The following is a 15,212-nucleotide window of genomic DNA, read 5'->3' as shown; positions in this document are numbered from 1 at the left end:
GAGGGCGGAGCCCGGAGGAACCTAGGGAAACGGAGATGGGCCCTGATCACATGCTGCCCTCTGGACCATACCTTGTCTGAAGTCCATTTTGGACTCTGCAGTTATAGGGACAAATATATACTCCTTGGACCTTAATCCAAGGTGGGTTAGGTTTTCTGTTACTTGAGGTAAAAAGCTCTATCTGATGAAAATGTGTTCCAAGAAAAATGAACTGAAAACTTTTAGAATTTAGCAAGATGGCCAAATAAGCATCACAAAATCAATAGGGGTTTTTTTTGGGGGGGGCACCAGCAAAAAAAAAAAATCACCTCAAAATATAATGCGTCCACCAAAAGATATAATAAAAATGTTCATGGCCACTTTTTTCATAATATCTCCAAACTGAAAACAATCTAAATGCCCATTAATAGGAGAATGCATAAAGTGCGGTTTATTCATAATAAAATGGAATGCCACACACGTGGGTGAATCTTAGAGACATTACATTGAACAAAAGAAATCAGACACAAATGTTTTCTATATATTATATGATTGATTTTACGTATATCAAGTTCAAAATATATATTAAAAATTTATATATTATTTATTTATATAATTTATATATAATATTTACAATAAATACATAAATAATAATAGTATTTATAATTATATACCATATTTCTTCTTAAAGTATCTCATTTACCACTTGCAGTAATGGGAGGTGCTGAGTTTGACAGAGTGGGGGTCATAGGCCTCCTTAAAAACCGTGTCCTGCTTTTTCCCTGAACCTCTATGACTGGCTACTTACGCCCTGAATGACTTTCTTTTTTTGTTTTTAATTTTTTAAATGTTTGTTCATTTTTGACAGAGAGAGACAGAGCATGAGCAGAGAGAGAGAGGGAGACACAGAATCCGAAGCAGGCTCCAGGCTCTGAGCTGTCAGCACAGAGCCTGACCCGGGGCTCGAACTCACAAACCGTGAGATCATGACCTGAGCTGTAGCTGGATGCTTAACCGACTAAGACACCCAGGCACCCCTGCTCTGAGTGGCTTGCTAATGTAAACAGTTATTTTGGTTTTGGAATCCCATTCCTCAAGCCACTGAGTTCAAGCACAGGCCAAGGGTCACACTGGTGACCCATGCTGGTCCTCGGTCATCTCCTCTCTTTAACTAAGCTACCTTTTCTCTAAAAGTAACCCAGATTACCATGTAATATTTTACCTTGGCCCCTAAGGAAGTGTTAGCTCATTAGAACTCCATATCCGCATCAAAAGCAGGTGTTTGCCCATGTACCTAGAACAAGTAGACAGTCCTCTGCTCTCTTCTTTGACCTCTCAGTATTCTTGTTCACTCCTTCCCCCTTGAAACGCCCTTCTCTTTTGGGACCATGGCAGTATCGCTCTTGGTTTTTTTCCCATTCACTGACCAGTTCTCCTCAGTTCCCTCTTCAAGATCCTCCCCCTCTACTTGACCTCTCAGTGTTAGAATTTCTCAGGGTGAGGTCATGGCCGTGCTTCCCTCCTACAAGTCCCCTCTGAGTATTTGCTCTCCTATTACTTCCAAGTCCATCCTTATCCTTATAACTTAATCCAAACCTCATCTAGAACTCAGCTTACCCTACTGGACATTTGCCCTTGGGCCAACATGCCTAAATGTACCACGTCCACAGCAAAGCTCTTTGTGGATCCACCTGCCTCTCAACATTTCTTCCTCAAGTCATCTCCCCCAAACAGCAGTATTATCCAGGCTAGTGCTCATGTCAAACCAAATACAGGAATTCTCCCATGACTGCTCCCTTGCCTTCACTCCCCAAATCCATTTCAGCACCAGCTCCGGCTCCTCAAGCATTTCTCTCAAATCGATCCACCTGTCCAGTTACATTGCCGCCACCCTAGTCCAGAGCATCATCATCTCTCCATGAATGGTTTCTCTGGCCAGCTTCTTGTTTCCATGCTTGCCTCCCCAAACTTAGGGAAAAGAGTTTTCTAGATCGAGGGAACAGAAGATACCACTATACATTCAGAAAACGCTCAGGAGGCTGGCACATGGAGCAGTCACAATGAGTGGTTTTGAGTGGCCAGAACATAGAGCAGGTGAAGTGAGGGGTAAACAGAGCTCTGAATGCCACCAAGCATCTTGAAGATTAACTTGAAAGCAGTGAAAAGCCAAGGAAGGATTATAACCCAGAGAGTGGCTTTCCAGATGTGTCATACAAATAATGGAGAAGCCTCTGCACAGTGAGATACACTAAAAAGATGTGGAGAACAAGAGAAATACAACCCTACAGAGTTATTGGAATCAACTGGCTATTGGGCGTGTCATGAAATTTGATGTTCTGTTCCCGTGGAGGGAAGCCAGAAACACTTCCCTTCTATAAAAGAAGATATGGCAACAGTCGCCTTTTTTTTTTTAGTACTATGAAGGGGAAAGCATAAGAAATGTGAGCCAATCATTAATTGTACCTTGGAGGAATCAGCCTACATAAGCAAAGAAAGAGAGAAGAGAAAATAAATTTGCAAAGAAAGGCTCTATTCTCTGCAGTTGAAAAAAAAATGGTAAAAAAAAACCCTGGAGCCCTGAGCTCCTTGATTAATAACAGAAATGGGGAGGGGAGGATGGGGAAATGGAGAGAGAAGAGGACACATTCTTTCTTATTATTTAAAGTAGGGTTTTACAAATATTTGGGAAAAAATGAACCTCCAGATTTTCAAATACCATTGTGGATTTGGGCACCGATACAAGTTTGTTTTCTTTTCATATTTTACATCAGTCCCCATTGTCCTGTCAGCGGCTGATATGAAGAACATAATTTAACATAATTGGCATTGTGAAAACGGGATAAATTATTCATCCCGAAAGGACCCCTCATCTGGATATATTCCCCCTTCACTGGCAAGGCCAGATAATACATGGTGGTTCAGATGGCACAAAGTACAGATCATAAAAATTTAAAATACTACTTCCTGGGATTATCAATAATGAAGAGGTTCCCACATGGAGAGGCCCCAGGATTGGCAAGAACAATAAATTAAAGTGCAGAAGTGCTGACAAGGAGCAAGATTGTATTTTTATGAGCTGGACTTGCACGGGCTGAAAATAGATCTAAGCTGCACCCTGAAGCTTGTCTCTGCAGCTAAGAGAGAAGTTCAGAGCAGGACAATGAATCTGCTGAGCACCTACTGTGTGCTGGGCACTATTGCTAGGGACCCTAGTGATGTGTTGTTGTTGGTTAATTCTCCTAACTCTCCTTACAACGTTCTCCCCAATCTTCATGCAACCCCTTTAAAGTCATTAGTGTTCCCATTTATTTTCAGATGAGAGAATTTAGCCTCAGAGATGTCAGCCACTTGCTTATGACCAAATCACTGGTAAGTGGCTGAACTGGTGGTTCAAACTCAAGATCCCCGTGCTCTTTCCTATCGTTGACTTAAAGTGTGTGCCCTCTGCCACTGTGCCAAAAGCTTTACAGCCTATTTCTCAGGAAACCCTCTCAGTCAGTCTGAAGTAGGAGTGATTATCCCCATTCTACAGATGAGGGACCTGAGTCCTGGAGAGCAGAAATGACCTCACCACCTCACACACGGCTACTAAAAAGCAGGGCCAGACCTTGAATGTAAGCTTTTGGCTCAGCTCCAAGTACCACCCGCTAAGAATGTCACCTTTCAAGAATTATCACCTTCCGATTCTGCTTTCATGGCACCTGACACACATTAGGAGCTCCATGAATTACTGTTGAATGAATGAGTCCTATCTCTAAAGAGACAAGGTGAAGTTGATCAGATGGGGCCTGAGTACTTCGCTGGGAACCTTTTCCCGGCTCCCCTGCTCACCTCTTAACCCATACTCCGTCTTTTGAGGTTTGAGTCTCTTTCTCTGGGCCCTCAAAGCTTGGCGAGGGCTCAGAACAGAGTAAAATGTTAGTGCTCAGAGGACATTAGTGGTAGTATTGTCCAACCCCCTCTCTCACAGGGGAGATGGGAGCCCAGAGGGGGGAAAGGGATTTGCTGCCCTTTCTGACACAGAAAGATTGGGTCAGAAGCAGGACTCTAGTATGGGTCTCGTCACTCCCAGTCTAGGGCTCTTTCCACGGGATCAGGTCTCCTTTCCTTGCTCAGAGGCAGAATGGAGGCTGGGCCACTTGGGCATCAGATGCACCAGCTGTAGTCCAATAAGACTACGTGTGTCCAACTCCGTGGCAGTGCATAGCATGTGGCCAGATGACGGACCCTCCACCCAGTCCTCTGCGGGGAAAGGGGAGGCTTCCAGCTCCTGTTATGAGCAGAAACTAGCTGCCTGGGCCAGAATCCTTAGACTAGAGGTCCGCAGGTTTGCCTCTGAGCCTGTCCTCTGTGGTCCAGAGGCCCAGCCCACTTCACCGCTCAGCACTGCTTGTGGTCTGAGGCCAGCCCTGTGCTCTCCACGATGATCCTGATTCTGGGACTCAGCTGCTGAGAACGGTAAGAATAGCAACAGCAACAAGAAAAATAGCCTTGCATTAGCATTTACTCCGCGCTGGACAGCCGGGTGAACATTCGACTTACATTGGCTCATTTCACCCTTAAAACAGTTCTCACGGGAAGAGATGATTGTCCTCATTTTTAACAGCGAGGAAACAGAGGTACGGAGTGGCTAATAAACTTGCCCAGGGTTGCACAGCAAGTAGGTGACAGAGTTAGGGTTCAGATTCAAAGTGCACTGCTATAATGCCTTCCTCCACATGCTGGGACACCGGTTTGTTCCTTGTTTGAGTGTGCGAGTCACTTCCATGCTCCAAGACTGTCTCACCATCTGGGAGAATGGGGGTGACTTTTTAGAAGCGGAAAATCTGGTACATGCTCATGGTAAAAAAAAAAAAAAAAAAGAGTATGAAAAATAGAGAATGAAAACCTTCAAACGGGCCACCTTCCAACCCCTATCCCTACTCCCTCAACATTGAATGGTGTCTTGTGAGTCTCTCCAAACCTGTTTTGTGAAATTAAGGACAAAACATACACACAGATGTGTTTCCACAAATAGGATGACTCCATATCATGCTCCTTAAAGCTGTTTTAACGGAGCGATGTCTGTCACTCCTTCCACATCACACAAGCAAGAATGCTCCATTCTCACAACAGCCACTTAGCCTTCCACAGCCGTGCACTCAAGTTCATCCCACCCATCCAAGCGCGTGGAACATTCCAATTGTTCACAGGCCTTTTTTTAATACATAAGCCTTGGCGTACTTGAAAAAAATATACCCCTAAGGTCACTACCTTCCGGTAAGAAGCATACCAATCAAGTGGTATCTATAGTTTAAATTTTATAAGCGATGTCAACACACCCTCTGCAGAACACTGCACCACATTATGTAACCAACAAGAGTGTGCCGAGAAGCTCTGCTTAGCTCCAGACATTAGCTCTGCTAACAGCACCAGACGTTACCAAACGTTGCCATTTGGGGATTTTTTTCTTTTTTGCCAATCTAATAGGTAAAAAGTTATATTTTGCTTAAAATTATTTTTTTTCGTTTTTTAATGTTTATTTTTGAGAGACAGAGCACTAGTGGGGGAGGGGCAGAGAGCCAGGGAGACACAGAATCCCAAGCAGGCTCCAGGCTCTGAGCCGTCAGCACAGAGTCCGACGCGGGGCTTGAACCCACGGACCGTGAGATCGTGACCTGAGCCGAAGTCGGACGCTTAACCGACGGAGCCACCCAGGCGCCCCTAAAATTATATTTTTAAATTGTAATTTTAAATATGCTTAGTGGTCATTTTGTATCTATTTGATGGAATTGCCTGGTCAGAGCCTTTGCCCCAATTCGGGGCGATTTATAAACTGTTTCTTGAGAGTGTCTGAAGAATAGAATAAGGGGGCTCTGTGAATCTCAAATCTGCAGAGACGTGCGCTTCTGCTGCTCCCTAAGGAAAGGCTGACGGTTCCGTGATCCTGTGTTGCAGAGAGAAGAAGAACCCTCTGATAAAGCCACAAGAGAGGCGAAGAAAGCACACAGGACTCAGTGACAGGAGAGGCATTTTCTTGGGCCACATTCGTCCAGGTCCACCCTGTTGGGCCCCCCTGTACCCTCACCTTGAAAACCCCATCCTTCTCAGCATCTTTTATTTTTATAGTCATCGTCCAAAAATGTGAACTTCAGGAAACACAGTCAGGATGTCCAGTGAAAGGTAGGAAGCTATACCAGTAAATCACCATCGGTGTGCCATTAGACCGTTTTCATGCTTTTTCCCCACAATAGCCCTGTTAGGTAGGTATTATGCTCATTTTACTGTAGGACACACGCACACACACACACACACACACACACACACAGCCCAGAGATGCTACGAAACTTGCCTAAAGCCACACAGTAAGTAAATAGCTTAGCTGAGACCCAAACCCAGGCCTCTGGGGCTACAAAGCACCTGTGGCTTACCACGCAAAATACAAAGTGTACCAAACATCAATACTGGATCTCCAAACGTCTGCATTCCTTTCCTCCCACAAGCAGGTGAGCCAGCCTCGTCCAGGACATATAAAGACTACTGATTACTAAATCAGTAGAAAGGAAAGGAACGTTTGCCCACAGCCTGGTTGCTAGCTTGCCAAATACATGATTCATCTGGGGCTTTGCCAAGGTGGAGTTGTGTTCATTTGTGGCTCGCTTTCTGCAGACTTGCCGCCCATTCGTTGGCATCTCTTAACGCACCTGTGTGCAGGTCTTGGTGCATTGATCCTTTGGGTGTCCTAGGACAGCATTTCACCCCTCTGAGTCTGTTTTTGCATCTGTAAAATGGCCATAATGCTTGCAACCTCACAGATGGGTTGTGAGGACATCTGAGTTACTGTGGTCACTTAGATACACCAAAGGCAGCAGGGCCCTAAAGGCATGTCCTACAATATGGTATCTGCAGACGGATGTTCCAGCCTCTAGAAAGCTTGTGCTCATGGGCTGCAGAAGCCACCCAACTGCTTGGATTCGAGTCTATTCCTACATCTGTCAAGGGGAGAAACTAAAGCCCAGCTTTAGGCTATGCAAGGGACAGGGGACCTTACTCAGCCAGCATTTCCCACTGCCCGTTGCATGCCAGGCTGCACGATGAGGCAGAGCCAGGGCCCTCAGGCCCTAGTGGGCAAGTACCCTCAGTGCCAACCAGACACCAAGTCAACCTAAGTCCGCCCCCCTCCCCATTCCCACTGCCACTGCCCTAGTGCGTGCCACCACCACCTCCCTCGTGAACATGGCAGTGGCCTTCTAGCTGACTTCCTGCCTGCCACTCACTTCTCTTCTTCCACCACTCATGGGAGGCATGGTGCAGGAAACCCAGTCACCTCTGTCTTGGGAAAACTACTCTGGTTTTGTAAGAGGGATACATGAGAAGGAACAAGGAAGAGGAGACCAGGAGACCCAGCATGGGTCCCTCGTCCTTAGGGTGGCCCACAGCAGCCAGAGGAATCTTCCTCAAATAGAAACCTGATCCTATTATTCTCCTACTTTAAACCCCTTCAGAATATACACTGAGCCCCCCATGAACTTGGGCCCATCTCACCTCATCTCTCAAATCTCTCTCCCTCACTCAGAATGCCCAGCCAACCGGGCCTCCTGCCTATTCTTCCAACTCCCTCAGTGCCTATCCACATGCACGACCCTCTGCCTCTACTCCCCTTACCACCCATCCCCCAGGTGTCAAGGAGGGACCTTCCCCAGGAGGACCTCCCTTGACCAGCCTGCATCACAATCAGGTCTCTTGCGCCTTATCCTTTCTCACATCACAGCCCCATATTCCTTCCTTAAGAGCGCTTCCTGCAGCTTGCGTCCCTGTACAGCTGTTTGTATGATGGCTTGCTTGAAGTCGGCCCCATTGGACTGGAAACTCCGTGAAAGCAGTGGTCCTGCCTGACTTTTCATGGCTGGCTATGCGTAGCTTAGCACAGTGCCTGGCACATGGAAGGCGCCCAAGAAGATCTGCTGGACGAGGGAGTGACTGAGTGAGTGAATACCTTCCATGTTGATAAGTAAAACCATAGCTATAAGTATGGGTGGCTAGGCAAGGTGCCCAGAAGAGCTGCCATCTGAACTGGGTTTAGGAAGATGAGTTCTGGCTTACTAGGCAAAGGGGTGAGAAGGGCATTCTGGGCAGAAAGAATGGCCTGTGCAAGGAGGAGGAAGCAGGAACCACTCTGGAGAGTGTGGAAAACTCGAGGGTAGTGTTTCTCAACCCTGCCACTGTTGACATTTGGGGGGTGCATCGTATGCACTGTAGGATACTTAGCAGCAGTCTTGGCCCCCACCCACTAGATGCCAATAGTGTCCCCCCACCTACAGTTTTCACAACCAAAAATGTCTCCAGACATTGCCAAATGTTCCACTGAGGGGAAAATCACCCTCCACTGCTCTAGGTAGGTCTGACCTGCTGGTGTTCAAAGTACAAAGTAGGAGTGGTGGGAATGGAAGCCAGTGGGCAGGGAAGGATTTGCCAAGGCCAGGATTTGAGGACTGTAGACTGTGCAGATGACTGAAAAGGGTTTCCATGAGAGAAGGGCCCGGTCCCATCTCCAGGGAGGCTCCCTCAGGTGCAGTGTGGAGGTGGGATGCTGGCCTCTCTCCCCTCCTGAGGCAGGCACCAATCCCTCCAGTATTGGACAGGGAGGGAGCACTGGAGGCCGGGATGTTCTCTCTGGAGGATGGTGCCCAGGCCTCACCTGCTGATCCAGGGAGCTCAAGGAGGAGCAGGGCCACAGATGAGAGTTTGAGGAAGCATTCTTGGGGGTGGGAGGCTTCTTGTTATTGAGGGCAGCACAGTGCAGAGGGAAAAATCGGGGTTTCAGGTGCACTGGGATTCCAACCCCAGCTCTCCCACTCCGTCTTTGAGGCTTGGGCAAGTCACTCTATTGACCTGAACCTCAGTTTCCCCATCAGTGAAATGGGTGCACTATCCACCCCCCGACAGAGCCATTGGGACGATTAACTGAAATAATGGATGTGAATGCCTTGTGAGGCCCATTCCCAGCCCAGAGACAGGGCTTCAGACATGCTCATTTCTCCAGTTAACCTCCGAAAGGTTTCCCCCTGAAACTCCGTCTTCATACTAAAGCACATTTAGTGAACAAACCTAAAGACGATTGTCACTATCACACACCAAGCACACTCTGCATTTTACATTTTCAAAAAAAAAAAAAAAAAAACAACATTATTCAACATGAGGGTTAAATATACTTCCTTCTGATGTGCCCATTTTCGAACACTCACCATCTGACTGGAACCTAACCAAAGAGCTAAAAACTGCATCAGGACTCACTTCACCTTCCCTACAGTCCTGTGACTTGAGTCCCGATACCAGTATCCCCACTGTATAGTGAAGAGGCTGAGGGAGCTTAAGAAACTTGCTGCAAGACATCAGCCAGGGCAAAACAGTAAAAGGTGGGGCAGGGCCGGGCTTCAGCATCTCTGCTGCCAGCTAAGCATGTGGAGGACCCCAAGTGCAATTTCACTTCTAACGCATCCGTTGTCACGTCGGGGGGAAATGCGTTTACTCCTGTGAATATTATAAAATCAAAGCGCTAGCATGGAAAACCGCTACGATAATTTCCTGCTCAGAGAAGAGGTCTAAGGGAGGAGAAAAAAGTCACATGAGTCACATTGTTAGATGGGCAACTGAGCTCAAGCCAAAGCCCAAGTTGGTGGACTCTCAGGCCAGCTGGCTCCTTGTTTCTGCTGAAGTGGAAGCTTCTGGAACAACACTGCTTGGGTTCTGGGTTCTCTAGACATTGCCAGGATGCTCCCTTAACTGTGTGCTTTGGGAAGTTACTTTACCACTCCATGCTTGAATTTTGTCATCTTCAAAAATTAGATTAAAGTAACAATTCCCTTATTCAGTCCTATGAACTATTGAAAGGGTGAAAGAAGTGTGTGTGTATGTGTGTGTGTGTGTGTGTGTGTGTGTGTGTGTGTGTTAGTGTGTTTACATACAGCTTAGAACAGAATCTACTTTTTAGGAAGCACTTGAAAATTATTATTATTATTCTTGTATAGTTACTTTTGTGCCAGGTATCTTACATATGAGGCCATATCTAACTTTGTTCTGACAATTGTGAGGTAGGGATGATCTTCCCCACTTCACAAAGGAGGAAATTGAGGCGCCTGGTAGGAAAACTTTGTCATGAATGTCTGTGACGAGCCCCTGTTAGGATGTGTCCCTCTAGGGATTTGCATCTTCCAGAATGCATTGCTTTCCCTTTCCATGCATTCAGGTCCCCAATGTATTTGTCCTTCAGGCTTTGGGACAGCTTTTCGGTACATCTGGATTGGACACTCAATGGTTATTATGCCTTTTCCTCTCTAAACCAGAGAAGAAAGCCCCCAAAAGTGAGAGGATGGAATGGTGTTGGAGTAAAGGGAGACAGAGGCCATGGTATCTCTGGATGATTTGCAGGTGTTTATAGGCATTGGGGGAGGGGTGACCTCACCACAATCCGTTTTCCTTGCACACCTTTAAGGGACATACAGGTCTTCCAAGCTATAGCTGTTGGCAGAAGGGTAAAGATTCTTCCCGAAGCCTCACAAAACCTTGAGAAAATATCTCCTTTTCCCTCTCCAATTTCCATTATATCTGGGTTCAGATTCCAGCATTGCTGCTTACTCCTGTCTGTAAGGTTGGATGACTAACCAAATTTCTCTGATCCTTCGCCTTTTCACCTATAAATTTGTGTGCATAATCCCTGACTCCCATGGGGGAGATGTGCACCTACCACAGTGATGCTCAACTTTGGCTGCACACAGGAGTCACTTGGGGAGATTTCATGAATACTGATGCCTGGGTCTCACGCCCAGAGCTTCTGATATAATTGTTCTGGTATGTAGCCCAGGTATCAGGATTTTCAAAGCCCCCCCCCCCGCCCAGATGATTCTAATACGCAGTCAAAAACTGAGAACCTCTGCTATTCCTGTAGCAGATACCTAGCTAATACTGTTCTTTCACATTTCTTTAGTGTTAAGTGCCTGTTCACATTTTATTTTTAAAAGCCTTATCAGTCTCTCATGATGGCTCAAGGATCCTTTATCTCTGCCACCCCCATGTACATTCTCAGATTGACAACCTCTGCACTTTCAAAACAGATGACTCAACCCCCAGCCAATCAGCCAGGCCCTTTATCTAGCTTTGGCTCCCCTTCTGTTCATTGGCTAGAGCCAATTGGTTAAGACACACAATGCCCTCCTGGAGATGCCAATGAGAAAATCAAACAGATGGAATGATCCATTGTTTGCTCTTCAGCCAGGGAACTATATCATTTACCTCCAAATCTAACTCTCACAGTGTGCAAAAGCTCACATTGCAAAACCCCAAGTTCTCTCAACTGGATCTTAAACAATAATGTTTCTCCCACCTCTGTCCACGGAATGACTTTTGTATCAGTGCCCACCTTTGTACAAATGCCCACCTCCATTCTTCATGGACTACTCCCATGTCAGGAGATGTGCCATCAGCCAGTCATTCATTTCCAGCCACGCCTCCCCCAAAGATGCTCTACTCTAGTCATGCTATTTCTCCAAAGCTCTCCATGCTTTGCCTATGTCTTAAATGTCTTTTCCTCCTGTAGTCTATCTGGAAGATTTTTACTCACCTTTACAAGCCAAATTCAAATGTTCTCCTCTGCAGTGTACCTAATCTGTCCTTCCAGCCCCCTTCCTCCCCAACAGAATTTAATTGTTTCCACCCCTGTGCTCTCACAACCTGTGATATTCTCAGGTATGGCATTTACCCTGATGCATTATATTAAGTATTTTACTAGATGGGGATTTTGTCATTTGTCTTTTTGTAACCAACTTGTAGCGCAGGGATAGGGCCTCAGCAGGTGCAAACTAAATGCTTGTTGGGCTGCATCCAATTCTCTGTCCTCAAATCTATACCAGTGAATTTTTGAAACACCTCCCCCAAATAATCAAGACAATTTTCTCTGTCACCATCTACAAGCTTATTAGCCCTCATCTGCTACGATAAAACTTTAAAAAAGAAAGATTAATTTTCTTGCCCATGTATGTATATGTGAACAAAAATGAGTAAACACTTACCATAAACCTGAAATAACATGAGAAATGTCATGTCTCTGAAAGGAATAACTACATTTTACAAGAAAGGGGACATATTGGGCTGAGGGAATGAAAGGTTTGGAGAGGTGGGATTTTTTTTTTTTTTTTTTTTGCTGCTTTATTTCCTGAAGTGGGGGAAGCATGAGGGACCGATGGAGAGAGGAGTATCTGCTTTACCTTTTCCGGAGCAGGCAGCTGTAAGTGGTTAACCTCCAAGGGAGTGATGAGAGGGACGGTCTGGAAGCCATCCTCAACCGAAGGCGGCTTGGTTCCCTTCTCACTGGGGTTACTGTTCAGCTTCACCATCCTTACACCTTTCTTCCCAGACCTAAGGCAAGCAGTGGGGTTCTAGTTACAGTAGGAGGTGAGGCAGGGAAAAAGAGGGCTGACGACAGAGAAAAAGCGCTGTCCTCAACAGCTCACTCGGCTTTCAATATAGAGATCAGTCATCTCTCTATCTTTTGCTAGATTTCCTGACATGATTCTCATTATCCAGTAAAACTTCTTTAATCATCAAAATCTGCCACCCACCCATGGGGTTCAACAGCCTTAAAATTCGGGAAACTCAAGGAAAATCCCAGACTTACACAAACAATATACAAGCTTTAAAAAAAAACCCAAGACACTAGAGCTAATACAGTCATATAATCTCAGTGAAAAGCTTATTTGTACTGCAAAATTAAATCCCATTATTCTGGGTCACTCTGCAGTATGATAAATTTCACCTTACCACCACACCTTACCACCTTGCTATTTTATTATGTTGGCTTTGCTTCAGCAATCTCCCTAAAATACAATAAGTACATTCAATGTCTCTATGTATACTGCACCCTTTCACATGATATGTAGGTTGTACAGGAGGTACAATTTCCTAAAACAAAAAAGGACTGGCTTGAACCTGATCCTCTTATTCAGCCATGGAATGCCTCCATTTCCTCAATAGCGAAGGGACATTTTTTTTTTCTTCCATGGAAAGTTAGCAACCCCCACATTGCAAGATTGCCAACTAAATAAACAAATCGCATATATTTCTCTCAAGCTCCTTTGGAAGTCAAACGGTACTCCCACCCCAACCCTAGAAGCCCAGACAACTGAATTTCTCTTGTCAATCCTGATGATGGAACATTATTAGACAAAATAGGGTTGTTGTGGAGGTGAAAGGGATGGTAAAGGGTCGGAGGATATTGAGCAGTGGTTATAGCAAAAACAAATGCCTACTTACTGTGATGCACTCTTGGGGGGTCAGAGCAGATTCAAGCCAATTTGAAGAGGAGGAGGACGGCCAGGAGTCCTCCCTCCTCAGCCCGAGCTCGTGGTGCTGAAAGGACAGCGCCTTGCCTGTGTCTGGATTGGGAGTTTCTGAGAGCGAGGCGCGAGCGAGAGGGGAAGAGCTCCTGGCAGCTGCCTGCCTGCTCCCTCACTCGCGCCCCCTCCCACCGGGGAACGGGCTCCCACACCATCTGTCATCTGGCACCACCTGCTGTTTCTCATGCATGGCCACAACCAGGGCATGGGACAAAATGGTTTCAAGAAGTGGGAGGGATTCTGGCTATAATAATAGTAGTAATAATAATAATAACCATATAACAAGCAATCCTTGAGTCTTTAGAAAAATGAAAGGAGACATATTCATTAGGAGGAGGGACCACCTTTTAAAATCTTCCAGAGCAATATTCTGAAAACCCAAATGGTACAGGACCTACACTGTGCTCTGACCTGGGGTAAGGAGTGAAGGGGAACTAATATTTATTGGGTATTTCCCATGCAGTGGGCACTTTCCCAGTCTCTTTCAGACTATTTCCCTCATTTGCAAAACATGATGGGGTTAGTATGAGGTGTGAATGTGATAACAACAGGAAGGGAGCTCAGAGCAGGTAACATGGTGAGCACTGCATGTGAGAAGCTACTATACTCAAAATGCCACTATAAACACACAGGTCAGCTAAGGTCGCATAGCTGGTATAGTACCAGGAACTGAAAGTTGAGCCCTGATCCATGGCCACAGATGTTTGTATGCAGTCCACACGTATACTTTCCAGGTTGGTGTCTGGAATCAGGGAAGGCAAAGTCCTAGACTTCAAGGTCTCTAAAGTTCTGACTGTGAGGATCTTGGACATTTGTATTCACTCCCCGCCTCCATTTCTTCACCTTGGATGTGGGAATAATAATTCCTCCCTTGCAGAGTGGTTGTGAATAAGAAAAGATTGTGCTCAAGGAAACCCTTTAATATAACTCTATTAGTCTATAGACTATAGACTATTACTGCAATAGTCTATAGACTATTATTCTCCTATTGAGTTCTGAAAAATATGTTTGACAGTTGAAAACAAAAATATGACATCTTTATGAGGTTTTCCATATGTATAGATGTAATATATAGGATAAATGCAACATAAAGAAGGGAGGATAAAGGGACCACAATGGTGGTAACGTTTTTATACTCTAAGTGGTAAAGTATTGATCCCCACTAAACAGTGAAGTTAGCTATGTCTATTTTAATCCCCAGCATTACCAAAAATATACAAAGATAAGGTCAAAACTGCAATAAGGAAATTTAAATGGAATACTAAAAAATTCAAGTAACCCCAAAAAAGGCAGGAAAGAAAAAAAGAGGAACAACAACAACAAAAACAAAGAAAACAAGAAACAAACAATGAAATAATAGTCTTAAATCCAAACTTAGCATTGTCATCCAGAGTTGAAAGTCTAGAGTTTAATCTTGGTGTTGTATATTCTATGGATTTGGACAAATGTGTAATGACATGTATCTACCATCAAACTATCATCCAGAATAGTTTCACTGCCCTAAAAATTCTCTGTGCTACACCTATTTATCCCTCCCTCTCCCCTAATGCTTGGCAACCACTGATCTTTTTACTGTCTCCGTGATTTTGCCTTTCCAGAATGTCATATAGTTGGAATCAATAAGTTGACTTTTTAGATTGGTCCTTTCACATCATAAAATGCATTTATGTGTCTTCCATGTCTTTTCATGGCTAGATAGATCATCTTTTTTTTTTTTTTTTTTTTGGCACTGTGTAAGATTCCACTGTCTGGGTGTACCACAGTTTATCCATTCACCTACTAAAGGACATTATGGTTGCCTCCGCATTTTAGCAATTATGAATGTGGCTGCTCTACACGCTTCTGTGTGGGCATGAGTTTTCAACT

At 45.1% G+C, this 15,212-nt stretch overlaps 1 protein-coding gene across 1 annotated transcript in view; it reads right to left on the bottom strand.

Moving 5' to 3' along the window:
* NSG2 (neuronal vesicle trafficking associated 2) overlaps positions 1-13,428 on the bottom strand; it is a 57,471-nt gene extending 44,043 nt beyond the window's left edge. Inside the window, exons 1-2 of the mRNA XM_058723649.1 lie at positions 13,264-13,428; positions 12,219-12,369 (exon numbers count right to left, since the gene is read on the bottom strand). Of these exons, the coding sequence (XP_058579632.1) occupies positions 12,219-12,347 (129 nt within the window). The 5' untranslated portion in view covers positions 12,348-12,369; positions 13,264-13,428. The remainder of the gene's footprint in view (positions 1-12,218; positions 12,370-13,263) is intronic.
* Between the last annotated feature and the right edge of the window lie 1,784 nt (positions 13,429-15,212).

The sequence above is a fragment of the Neofelis nebulosa genome, chromosome 1, assembly GCF_028018385.1.
Source record: "Neofelis nebulosa isolate mNeoNeb1 chromosome 1, mNeoNeb1.pri, whole genome shotgun sequence".
Classification (NCBI taxonomy): domain Eukaryota; kingdom Metazoa; phylum Chordata; class Mammalia; order Carnivora; family Felidae; genus Neofelis; species Neofelis nebulosa.
This window is presented reverse-complemented; position numbering and strand designations above follow the sequence as displayed.